Here is a 14,320-nt window from a genome sequence, read left to right on the forward strand (position 1 = left end):
TGGGGGGATTTGGGGGAAAAATGGGGGAAATTGGGGGGAAAATGGGGGAAATAAGGGGGAAATTGGGGGATTTGGGGGAAAATAAGGGAGATATGGGGGGGGAATTGGGGGATTTGGGGGAATTGGGGGAAATTGGGGGATTTGGGGGAAATAGGGGGGAATTGGGGGGGAAATGGGGGAAATAAGGGGGAATATGGGGGAAATGGGGGAAATTGGGGGGATTTGGGGGAGATTTGGGGGAAATATGGGGAAATAGGGGGGAAATAAGGGGAAATTGGGCGAAATAGGGGGAAATATGGGGAAATAAGGGGGAAATTGGGGGATTTTGGGAAAATAAGGGAAATATGGGGGAATTGGGGGATTTGGGGGAAATAAGGGGAATTGGGAAATAGGGGGAAATAAGGGGGAATTAGGGGGGAAATAAGGGGAAATAGGGGGGAAAATGGGGGAAATTGGACGGATTTGGGGGAAATAAGGGAGATATGGGGGGGAATTGGGGGGATTTGGGGGAAATAAGGGGGAAATTGGGGGGGAATAAGGGGGAAAATGGGGGAAATAGGGGGAAATGGGGGATTTGGGGGAGATTTGGGGGAAATAGAAGGAAATTGGGGAAAATAAGGGGGAAATAGGGGGAAATAGGGGGAAAATGTGGGGAAATAAGGGGAAATTGGGGGAATTTGGGGGGAAATAAGGGGAAATTGGGGGGATTTGGGGGAAATGGGGGGAATTTTGGGGGAAATAAGGGGGAAATAGGGGGGATTTGGGGGAGATTTGGGGGAAATAGGGGAAATAAGGGGGAATATGGGGAAATAAGAGGAAATAGGGGGAAAATGGGGAAATTGGGGGGATTTGGGGGAGATTTGGGGGGAAATAAGGGGAAATTGGGGGGAATATGGGGGGAAATTGGGGGAATTTGGGGGAAATAAGGGAGATATGGGGGGAATTGGGGGGATTTGGGGAAATTGGGGGAAATAAGGGGAAATAAGGAGGGAAATTGGGGGGATTTGGGGGAATTAGGGAGGAAAATGGGGGAAATAAAGGGGAATAAGGGGGGAAATTGGGGAAAATGGGGAAATTGGGGGAAATAAGGGGGATATGGGGGGAAATAAGGGGGAAATTGGGGGATTTGGGGAAAATAAGGGAGATATTGGGGGGAATTGGGGGGATTTGGGGAAATAGGGGGAAATAAGGGGGAAATAAGGGGGAAATTGGGGGGATTTGGGGGAAATAAGGGGAAAATGGGGGAATTAGGGGGAAATAAGGGGGATATGGGGGGGAATTGGGGGATTTGGGGGAAATAAGGGGAAATTGGGGGAAATAAGGGGAAATTGGGGGGATTTGGGGGAATTAGGGGGAAAATAGGGGGAAATAAGGAGGAAATGGGGGGAATTGGGGGATTGGGGGAAATAGGGGGAATTAGGGGGGAAATAAGGGGGAAATTGGGGTATATAGGGGGGAAATGGGGGATTTGGGGGAGATTTGGGGGAAATAGAAGGAAATTGGGGAAAAGAAGGGGGAAATAGGGGGAAATAGGGGGAAATAGGGGGAATATGGGGGGAAATTGGGGGGATTTGGGGGAAATATGGGGGAAATATGGGGAAATAAGGGGGAAATTGGGGGGATTTGGGGGAAATAGGGGGGAAATGGGGGGAAATAAGGGGAAATAGGGGGGATTTGGGGGATTTGGGGGAAATAGGAGGAAATATGGGGAATATGGGGGAAAATGGGGAAATTGGGGGATTTGGGGAAATATGGGGAACTAGGGGGATTTGGGGAGATTTGGGGAAATAGGGGGGAAATAAGGGGAAATTGGGGGAATTAGGGGGGAAATAAGGGGAAATTGGGGGGATTTGGGGGAAATAGGGGGAAATAGGGGGGAATTGGGGGGATTTGGGGAGATTTGGGGAAATAAGGGGAAATAAGGGGGAAATTGGGGGAATTATGGGGGAAATAAGGGGAATATGGGGGAAATTGGGGGGATTTGGGGGAAATAAGGGGGAAATAAGGGGAAATAAGGGGGAAATTGGGGGAAATATGGGGGAAATAAGGGAATATGGGGAAATTGGGGGGATTTGGGGAAATAAGGGGGAAATAAGGGGGCAATAGGGGGGAATTGGGGGGGATTTGGGGAAATAAGGGGAAATTGGGGGGATTTGGGGGAAATAAGGGGGAAATAAGGGGGATTTGGGGGGAAATAAAGGGAAAAATAGGGGAAAATGGGGGAAATAAGGGGGAATTGGGGGGAATATGGGGGAAATTGGAGGGATTTGGGGGAATTAGGGAGGAAAATGGGGGGAAATAAGGGGGAAATTGGGGGAAATAAGGGGAAATAGGGGGATATGGGGGAGAATAAAGAGGGTAATTAGGGGGATTTGGGGGGAAATAGGGGGAAATAAGGGAAATAGGGGGAAATATGGGGGAATAAGGGGAAATTGGGGGAAATAGGGGGAATAAGGGGGAAATTGGGGAAATTGAGGGGATTGAGGCCATTTTGGGGTCATTTTGGCACCAATGTGGCCATTTGGGTCAATTTGACCATTTTGGGGCCATTTTGGGTGGATTTCTGATATTTGAGGCCATTTTGGGCTCATTTTGGTGCCATTAGTGGCCATTTTGGGGGCCATTTCGGGTGGATTTCTGATATTTGAGGCCACTTTGGGCTCATCTTTGGCCATTTTGGGGCCATTTGGGTGCCATTATGGGTGGATTTCTGATATTTGCGGCCATTTTGGGGCCATTTGGTGCCATTAGTGGCCATTTTGGGTTCAAATTTGACCATTTTGGAGCCATTTATGGTGGATTTCTGCTATTTGAGGCCACTTTGGGCTCATCTTTGGCCATTTTGGGGCCATTTTGGGTGGATTTGTGACATTTTTGGCCATTTTGGGGCCATTTTGGGTTCAAATTTGACCATTTTGGGGCCATTTTGGGTGGATTTCTGATATTTGAGGCCATTTTGGGGTCATTTTGGTGCCATTAGTGGCAATTTTGGGGCCATTTTGGGTGGATTTCTGCTATTTGAGGCCACTTTGGGCTCATCTTTGTCCATTTTGTGGCCATTTTGGGTGGATATCTGAGAAATGAGGCCATTTGGTGGCCATTTCTGATCATTTTGGGGCCATTTCTGACCATTTTGGGCCCAGTTGTGGCCTCATTTCCCCCCTCAGCCCCCATTCATTCATCACCTGCGCAGGTATCTCCAGGCCAGGACCCCATGACCACCATCAGTCCCAGTCCCCCAGTGCTCCCAGTACGATCCAGGCAACGAACCCCCCAGACGGACCTGGAGGAAACAGGGAGGAAATGAGGAAGGAAAACACAGCATCAAGCCCCGCCCCCTTTACCATAAGCCACGCCCCCTTTACAACAAGCCACGCCCCCTTTACAACAAGCCACGCCCATTTACAACAAGACACGCCCCCTTTCCACAAACCCCGCCCCTTTACCATAAGCCCCGCCCCCATTCACACAAGCCCCGCCCCCTTTACCATAAGCCCCCGCCCCCTTTACCATAAGCCCCGCCCCTTTACACAAACCACGCCCCTTTAACTACAAGCCACGCCTTCTTCCCATAAGCCCCGCCCCTTTGACTATAATCCCCGCCCCTTTAACTACAAGCCACGCCCCCTTTCCACAAGCCCCGCCCCTACCATAAGCCACGCCCCCCTTTGCCATAAGCCCCCTTACCATAAGCCCCGGCCCTTTACTATAAGCCCCGCCCCCTTTACCATAAGCCACGCCCATTTACCATAAGCCCCCTTTAAACAAGCCCCGCCCCCTGTCACAAGCCACGCCCATTTACAATAAGCCACGCCCCCTTTACCACAAGCCCCGCCCCTTTACCATAAGCCCCGCCCCCTTTCTATAAGCCCCTTTATCATAAGCCCTGCCCCTTTAACATAAGCCCCGCCCCCTTTACATAAGCCCCGCCTCTTTAAAACAAGCCCCGCCCCATTCAACATAAGCCCAGCCCCCTTCACCATAAGCCCCGCCCCCTTCACCACAAGCCACGCCCCTTTAAACAAGCCACACCCCTTGTAAAAAGCCACGCCCCTTTACAGTAAGCCACGCCCCTTTACCACAAGCCCCGCCCTTTACAATAAGCCACGCCCCTTTACCACAAGCCCCGCCCCTTGAAACAAACCCCGCCCCCTTGTCACAAGCCCCACCCCTTCACCATAAGTCCCGCCCCCTTAACTATAAGCCACGGCCCCTTTCCACAAAGCCCCGCCCCCTTTACCATAAGCCACACCCCTTTATCACAAGCCCCGCCCCTTTAAACAAGCCCCACCCCATTCAACATAAGCCCCGCCCCCTTTCCATAAGCCCCGCCCCTTTAAACAAGCCCTGCCCCCATTCAACATAAACCCCGCCCCCCTTGTCACAAGCCCCGCCCCCTTTACTCAAGCCCCGCCCCTTTTCCATAAGCAACTCCTCCTTTACCACAAGCTACACTGCCTCTATCATAAGCCCCTTTTACCACAAGCCCCGCCCCTTTACCATAAGCCCCGCCCCTTCCCTAAGCCCCTCCCACTCTCCTTATTGGACCCGCCCCGTTTGTTAAGCCCCGCCCCCTCCTTAAGCCACGCCCCCATTTTAAACACCACCCCCCTCTATAAGCCCCGCCACCTCCATAAGCCCCGCCCCCTTTAAGCCCCGCCCTCTTTTAAGCCCCACTCATTCCTTAAGCCCCGCCCCTTCTATAAGCCCCACCCCCATTTTAAGCCCCGCCCCTTCCTTTAAGCACCGCCCCCTTAAGCCCCATCCCCATTTTACGCCACGCCCCTCTCTAAGCCCCGCCCCCTGTCTATAAGCCCCGCCCATCATTAAGCCCCTCCCACTCTCCTTATTGGACCCACCCCCTCCCTAAACCCCAACCCCTACCTAAGCCACGCCCCCAATTTAAGCCCCGCGCCCTTTGTTAAGCCCCGTCCCATTCTAAACACCACCCCCCTCTATAAGCCCCGCCCCCTCCATAAGCCCCGCCCCCTTTAAGCCCCGCCCCCACTATAAGCCCCTCACCTCCTTAAGCCCCGCCCCCTCCTTAAGCCCCGCCCACATCTAAGCCCCACCTCTCCTTAAGACCCGTCCCTCTATAAGCCCCGCCCCCTCTTTAACCCCCCGCCCTTGTAGCCCCGCCCCCTCCTTAAGCCCCGCCCACATCTAAGCCCCACCACTCTCTAAGCCCCGCCCCCAATTTAAGCCCCACCCCTACCTAAGCCCCGCCCCCTTAGTAAGCCCCGCCCCTTTCCCTCATAACCCCGCCCCCTCCCTAAGCCACACCCCCTTATTAAGCCCCCCCCATGCTCCTTATTGGACCCGCCCCCTCTATAAGCCCCGCCCCTTCCTTAAGCCCCGCCCACTTTGTTAAGCCCCACCCCCTCTATAAGCCCCGCCCCCTCAAGTCCCTCTCCCTCTTAGCCCCGCCCCCTCACGTTGCTCCCACTCTCCTTATTGGCCCCGCCCCCGTGCTAAGCCCCGCCCCCTTTAAGCCCCGCCCCCACTACAAGCCCCGCCCCCTCCTCAAGCCATACCCCTCGGTAAGCCCCGCCCCCTTTCTTAAGCCCCACCCCCTTTCCCCATAACCCCGCCCCCTCCATAAGCCCCGCCCCATCTATAAGCCCCACCCTTTCCTTAAGCCCCGCCCCCTGTCTATAAGCCCCGCCCACTCCTTAAGCCCCGCCCATCATTAAGCCCCTCCCACTCTCCTTATTGGACCCGCCCCCTCTATAAGCCCCACCCCCTTTTTTAGCCCCGCCCCCTCCTTAAGCCCAGCCCCCTCTACAAGCCCCGCCCCCTCCTTAAGCCCCGCCCCCGCTCTAAACCCCGCCCCCTCCTTAAGCCTCACCCCCTCTACAAGCACCGCCCCCTCTATAAGCCCCGCCCCCTCTATAAGCCCCACCCCCACCATAAGCCCCACCCCCTCCTTAAGCCACACCCCTTTGTTAAGCCCCGCCCCTTTCCCTCATAACCCCGCCCCCTCCCTAAGCCACGCCCCCTTATTAGCCCCCCCTCCCCCATGCTCCTTATTGGACCCGCCCCCTCTATAAGCCCCGCCCCTTCCTTAAGCCCCTTCCTTAAGCCCCGCCCCCTCTCTAAGCCCCGCCCCCTTCTTAAGTCCCTCTCCCTCTTAGCCCCGCCCCCTCACGTCGCTCCCACTCTCCTTATTGGCCCCGCCCCCATGCTAAGCCCCTCCCCCTTTAAGCCCCACCCCCACTACAAGCCCCGCCCCCTCCTCAAGCCATACCCCTCGCTAAGCCCCGCCCCCTTTCTTAAGCCCCACCCCCTTTCCCCGTAACCCCGCCCCCTCCATAAGCCCCGCCCCATCTATAAGCCCCACCCTTTCCTTAAGCCCCGCCCCCTTCCATAAGCCCCGCCCCCTCCTTAAGCCCCGCCCATCATCAAGCCCCTCCCACTCTCCTTATTGGACCCGCCCCCTCCCTAAGCCCCACCCCCTACATAAGCCCCTCCCCCTTTAAGCCCCACCCTCTTTTAAGCCCCACTCATTCCTTAAGCTCCGCCCCTTCTATAAGCCCCGCCCCCTCCTTAAGCCCCGCCCCCATTTTAAGCCACGCCCCTTCCTTTAAGCCCCACCCCCTTAAGCCCCGCCCCCATTTTAAGCCCCGCCCCCTTTGGTAAGCCCCACCCCCTCCATAAGCCCCGCCCCATTTTAAGCCCCGCCCCCTCTATAAGCCCCGCCCTCTTTTAAGCCCCACTCATTCCTTAAGCCCCGCCCCCTCCGTAAGCCACGCCCCTCCTTAAGCCCCGCCCCTTTTCTTAAGCCCCACCCCCGACCCGTTTCCATTCGCAGCTCCACGTGGGTATCGGCTGCGAACGCCGTCACCGGATTGGTCGCCAGACACGTCACTCTTCCGAAATGGGCGTAATCGACCAATACGAGGTGAAGCTCAGGCCCCGCCCCCAAGGTGAGGTTGTCCCGCCCCCAGGTGATGAGGGCGGGGGGGAAGGACGGGGCCGAGCAATGGAGGGTCAGCTCCGACCACAGGGGGAGGACGATCGTGGAGTGGGGGAAGATGGTCGCCCAGTCCGGGCCGTCTGTAGGGGAAAATATAGGGGTTATATGGGGTTATATGGGGGGATATGGGGGGATATGGGGTTATATGGGGGGGTATGGGGTTATATGGGGTTATATGGGGGGATATGGGGTTATATGGGGTTATATGGGGTTATATGGGGGGATATGGGGTTATATGGGGGGATATGGGGTTATATGGGGTTATATGGGGTTACATGGGGTTATATGGGGGCTATGGGGTTATAGGGGGTTATATGGGGTTATATGGGGTTATATGGGGGGATATGGGGGGATATGGGGTTATATGGGGTTATATGGGGTTATATGGGGTTATATGGGGTTATATGGAGGTATATGGGGGGATATGGGGTTATATGGGGTTATATGGGGTTATATGGGGTTATATGGGGGGATATGGGGTTATATGGGCGGATATAGGGGGATATGTGGGGTTATAGGGGATTGTATGGGGGTATATGGGGGGATATCGGGGGATATGGGGTTATATGGGGGGATATGGGGGGATATGGGGGGATATGGGGTTATATGGGGGTATATGGGGGGATATGGGGTTATATGGCGTTATATGGGGTTATATGGGGTTATATGGGGTTATATGGGGTTATGGGGTTATATGGGGGGATATGGAGTTATATGGGGTTATATGGGGGGATATGGGATTATCTGGGGTTATATGGGGTTATATGGGTTTATATGGGGGGATATGGGGTTATATGGGGATATATGGGGTTATCTGGGGTTATATGGGGTTATATGGGGTCATGGGGTTATGTGGGGGAAGATGGTCGCCCAGTCCGGGCCGTCTGTAGGGGAAAATATAGGGGATATATGGGGTTATATGGGGTTATATGGGGGGATATGGGGTTATATGGGGCTATATGGGGTTATATGGGGGGATATGGGGGATATGGGGTTATATGGGGTTATATGGGGTTATATGGGGGGATATGGGGGGATATGGGGTTATATGGGGTTATATGGGGGGATATGAGGTTACATGGGGGTATATCGGGTTACATGGGAGTATATGGGGGGATATGGGGGTATATGGGGGGATATGGGGGTATACAGGGTTATATGGGGTTATATTGGGGTATATGGGGGGATATGGGTGATATAAGGGGGGATATGGGGTTATATGGGGTTATATGGGGTTATATGGGGTTATATGGGGTCGCCCAGTCCGGGCCGTCTGTAGGGGAAAATATAGGGGTTATATGGGGTCAGTGGGGTTATATGGGGTTATATGGGGTTATATGGGGTAGAATAGGGGGTTATATGGGGTTATATGGGGGGGATATGGGGTTATATGGGGTTATATGGGGTTATATGGGGTTATGGGGTTACCTAAGGTCATGGGGTCATTGGAGGTCATGGGTTTATATGGGGTTATATAAGGTTATATGGGGGGATATGGGGATATATGGGGTTATATGGGGGGATATGGGGGTATATGGGGTTATATGGGGTTACATGGGGTTATGTGGGGTTATATGGGGTCATATGGGGTTATGTGGGGTCATGGGGTTATTGTGGGGGAAGATGGTCGCCCAGTCAGGGCCGTCTGTAGGGGAAAATAGAGGGGTTATATGGGGTTATAATGGGGGATATGGTGGGATATGGGTGATATAAGGGGGGATATGGGGTTATATGGGGGGATATGGAGTTATATAGGGTTATATGGGGGTATAGGGGGGGATATGGGGGTATATGGGGTTATATGGGGGTATATGGGGGGATATGGGGGATATACGGGGGGATATGGGGTTACATGGGGTTATATGGGGTTATATGGGGTTATATGGGGTTATATGGGGGGATATGGGGTTATATGGGGGGATATGGGGTTATATGGGGTTATATGGGGTTATATGGGGGATATGGGGTTATATGGGGGGATAGGGTGTTATATAGGGTTATATGGGGTTATATGGGGTCAGTGGGGTCATATGGGGTCATGGAGGGGGAGTTATGGGGTTATATGGGGGGATATGGGCGGATATGGGGTTATATGGGGTTATATGGGGTCATGGGGTTATGTGGGGGAAGATGGTCGCCCAGTCCGGGCCGTCTGTAGGGGAAAATATAGGGGTTATATGGGGTTATATGGGGTTATATGGGGGTATATGGGGTTATATGGGGGGATATGGGGTTATATGGGGTTATATGGGGTTATATGGGGTCAGTGGGGTTATATGGGGTCATTGGGGGGGGTTATGGGGGACTTATGCGGCCATTTGGGGTCATTTGAGGTTATATGGGGTAATATGGGGGGATATGGGGTTATAGGGTGTTATATGGGGTTATATGGGGTTATATTGTGTTATATGGGGGGAAATGGGGTTATATGAGGATATATGGGGGGATATGGGGGGATATGGGGGGATATGGGGTTATATGGGGTTATATGGGGTTATATGGGAGTATATGGGGTTATATGGGGGGATATGGGGGGATATGGGGGGATATGGGGTTATATGGGGTTATATGGGGTCGCCCAGTCCGGGCCGTCTGTAGGGGAAAATATAGGGGTTATATGGGGTTATATGGGGTTATATGGGGGGATATGGGGGGATATGGGGGGATATGGGGTTATATGGGGGGATATGGGGTTATATGGGGGGATATGGGTTATATGGGGTTATATGGGGTCAGTGGGGTTATATGGGGTCATAGAGGGTGGGTTATGGGGTTATATGGGGTTATATGGGGGGATATGGGGGGATATGGGCTTATATGGGGTTATATGGGGTTATATGGGGTTATATGGGGTTATATGGGGTCAGTGGGGTTATATGGGGGGATATGGGGATATATGGGGTTATATGGGGGGATATGGGGTTATATGGGGGGATATGGGGGGATATGGGGGGATATGGGGTTATATGGGGTTATATGGGGGTATATGGGGTTATATGGGGTTATATGGGGTCAGTGGGGTTATATGGGGTCAGTGGGGTTATATGGGGTCATGGAGGGGGAGTTATGGGGTTATATGGGGGGATATGGGCGGATATGGGGTTATATGGGGTTATATGGGGTCATGGGGTTATGTGGGGGAAGATGGTCGCCCAGTCCGGGCCATCTGTAGGGGAAAATATAGGGGTTATATGGGGTCAGTGGGGTTATATGGGGTTATATGGGGTTATATGGGGATATATGGGGGACATATGGGGGGATATGGGGTTATATGGGGTGATATGGGGTTATATGGGGTTATATAGGGGGACATGGGGGTATATGGGGTTATATGGGGTTATACGGGGTTATATGGGGGGACATGGGGTTATATGGGGTTATATGGGGCTATATGGGGTTATATGGGGGTATATGGGGGGATATGGGGTTATATGGGGTTATATGGGGTTATATGGGGGGATATGGGGGGATATGGGGGGATATGGGGGGATATGGGGTTATATGGGGGGATCTGGGGTTATATAGGGTTATATGGGGGTATAGGGGGGGATATGGGGGTATATGGGGTTATATGGGGTTATATGGGGGCTATGGGGTTATAGGGGGTTATATGGGGTTATATGGGGGGGATATGGGGTTATATGGGGTTATATGAGGTTATATGGGGTTATATGGGGTTATATGGGGTTATATGGGGTTATATGGGGGGGATATGGGGTTATATGGGGTTATATGAGGTTATATGGGGTTATATGGGGTTATATGGGGTTATATGGGGGGGATATGGGGTTATATGGGGTTATGTGGGGTTATATGGGGTTATATGGGGGGATATGGGGGGATATGGGGTTATATGGGGTTATATGGGGGGATATGGGGGTATATGGGGTTATATGGGGGGTTAGGGGGTTATATGGGGTTATATGGGGTTATATGGGGTCGCCCAGTCCGGACCGTCTGTAGGGGAAAATATAGGGGTTATATGGGGTCAGTGGGGTTATATGGGGTTATATGGGGTTATATGGGGTCAGTGGGGTTATATGGGGTCACTGGGGTTATATGGGGGGATATGGGGGGATATGGGGTTATATGGGGTTATATGGGGTCATTGGAGGTGATGGGGGGTCACCTGAGGTCATGGGATTATATGGGGTTATATGGGGTTATATGGGGTTATATGGGGGGATATGGGGTTATATGGGGTCAGTGGGGTGGGGGTTATGGGGTTATATGGGGTTATATGGGGCTATATGGGGTAATATGGGGTATATGGGGGGATATGCGGGATATAAGGGGGGATATGGGGTTATATGGGGGATATATGGGGGGATATGGGGGGATATGGGGTTATATGGGGTTATATGGGGGGATATGGGGTGATATGGGGGTATATGGGGGGATATGGGGTTATATGGGGTTATAATGGGGTATATGGGGGGATATGGGGGATATACGGGGGGATATGGGGTTACATGGGGTTATATGGGGGCTATGGGGTTATAGGGGGTTATATGGGGTTATATGGGGTTATATGGGGGGATATGGGGGGATATGGGTTTATATGGGGTTATATGGGGGTATATGCGGCAATGGGGGGGGGTTATGGGGTTATATGGGGGATATGTTGGGATATGGGGGGATATGGGGTTATATGGGGGGGTATGGGGTTATATGGGGTTATATGGGGGTACATGGGGTTATATGGGGTTATATGGGGGTACATGGGGTTATATGGGGTTATATGGGGTTATGGGGTTACCTAAGGTCATGGGGTCATGGGAGGTCGTGGGTTTATATGGGGGTACATGGGGGTATATGGGGTTATATTGGGGGATATAGGGTTATATGGGGTTATATGGGGGGATATGGGGTTATATGGGGGGGATATGGGGTTATATGGGGTTATATGGGGTTATATGGGGTTATATGGGGGTATATGGGGTTATATGGGGTTATATGGGGTTATATGGGGTCGCCCAGTCCGGGCCGTCTGTAGGGGAAAATATAGGGGTTATATGGGGTCAGTGGGGTTATATGGGGTTATATGGGGTTATATGGGGTATATGGGGGGATATGGGGGGATATGGGGTTATATGGGGTTATATGGGGGGATATGGGGATACATGGGGTTATATGGGGTTATATGGGGTTATATGGGGGGATATGGGGTTATATGGGGTTATATGGGGTTATATGGGGGGATATGGGGTTATATGGGGTTATATGGGGTTATATGGGGTTATATGGGGTTATATGGGGTTATATGGGGTTATATGGGGGGATATGGGGCTATATGGGGTCATGGGGTTATGTGGGGGAAGATGGTCGCCCAGTCCGGGCCGTCTGTAATGGGGGAAAATATAGGGGTTATATGGGGTCAGTGGGGCAATGGAGTGAATGGTGACACATCCCCATAACTACACAACTAAATACAACACAACCCCACAATACAACAACCCCACAACAACACAACACAACAACACAACACAACAACACAACAACACAACAACACAACCCCATAACAACACAACAACACAATTCAACAACCCCACAACTTCACAACACAACACTTCACCCCCACAACACAGCACAACACAACAACACACCCCCACAATACAACAACCCCACAACAACACAACACAACACAACACCCCCACAACACAACACAATACAACAACACAACCACACAACCCGACAACAACACAACCCTAAAGCAGCTCAACAACTCAACACAACAACCTCACAACAACACAACACAACACCCCCACAACACAACACAATACAACACAACACAATACAACAACACAACACAACCACACAACCCGACAACAACACAACCCTAAAGCAGCTCAACAACTCAACACAACAACCTCACAACAACACAACACAACACCCCCACAACACAACACAATACAACACAACACAATACAACAACACAACACAACCACACAACAACACAACCCTAAAGCAACTCAACAACTCAACACAACCCTACAACAACACAGCACAACCCCACAACAACACAACACAATCACACAACAACACAACTACACAACAATACAACAACCCCACAACAACACAACCTCTTAGCAGCCTAACAACTCAACAACACAACCCCACAACAACACAACAACACAACCACACAATAACACAACAACACAACCCCATAACAACACAACCCCACAACAACACAACACAACCCTAAAGCAACTCAACAACTCAACACAACCCCATAACAACACAACACAACCACATAACAACACAACCCCACAACAACACAACAACACAACACAACAACACAACAACACAACCCCACAACCACACAACCCCACAACAACACAACCCCACTCACAGGCCACGCTGAGGTTGACCTCCCTGCTGTAGTTGTGGCTGACGGGGTTCTGGACGTGGCAGCCATATTGCCCGGCGTCAACAACCCCACAACAACACAACAACACAACAACACAACACAACCCTAAAACAGCCCAACAACTCAACACAACCCCACAACAACACAACAGAACACATCACAACACAACAACTCAACAACACAACACAACCCCACAACAAGACAACCCCATAACAACACAACCCCATAACAACACAACACAACACAACAACACAACCCCACTCACAGGCCACGCTGAGGTTGACCTCCCTGCTGTAGTTGTGGCTGACGGGGTTCTGGACGTGGCAGCCATATTGCCCGGCGTCAACAACCCCACAACAACACAACACAACACAACCACACAACAACACAATACAACCCCACAATACAACTCAACAACACAACAACACAACACAACAACACAACACAACAACACAACAACACAACACAACAACACAACAACACAACACAACAACACAACAACACAACAACACAACCCCACAACACAACCACACAACAACACAACAACACAACAACACAATAACACAACAACACAACAACACAACACAACAACACAACACAACAACACAACAACACAACAACTCAACACAACAACACAACAACACAACAACACAACAACACAACACAACAACACAACAACACAACACAACAACACAACAACACAACAACACAACAACACAACACAACAACACAACAACACAACAACACAACACAACACAACAACACAACAACACAACAACACAACAACACAACAACACAACAACACAACCACACAACCCCACAACAACACAACAACGCAATACAACAACACAACAACACAACACAACCCCACAACAACACAACACAACAACACAACAACACAACACAACAACACAACAACACAACACAACAACACAACACAACAACACAACACAACAACACAATCCTAAAGCAAC

General features: G+C 51.5%; 1 protein-coding gene across 1 annotated transcript in view; it reads left to right on the top strand.

The window, feature by feature from the left end:
* The window catches only part of LOC146751940 (multiple epidermal growth factor-like domains protein 8), a 25,521-nt gene extending 22,214 nt beyond the window's left edge, over positions 1–3,307 (top strand). The window contains exon 6 of the mRNA XM_085533452.1: positions 3,194–3,307. Coding sequence (XP_085389578.1) covers positions 3,194–3,307 — 114 coding nt within the window. The remainder of the gene's footprint in view (positions 1–3,193) is intronic.
* Positions 3,308–14,320: the final 11,013 nt, after the last annotated feature.

This window comes from Coturnix japonica, unplaced genomic scaffold, assembly GCF_054131305.1.
Source record: "Coturnix japonica strain WE unplaced genomic scaffold, WE-NBRP24 Scf060, whole genome shotgun sequence".
Classification (NCBI taxonomy): domain Eukaryota; kingdom Metazoa; phylum Chordata; class Aves; order Galliformes; family Phasianidae; genus Coturnix; species Coturnix japonica.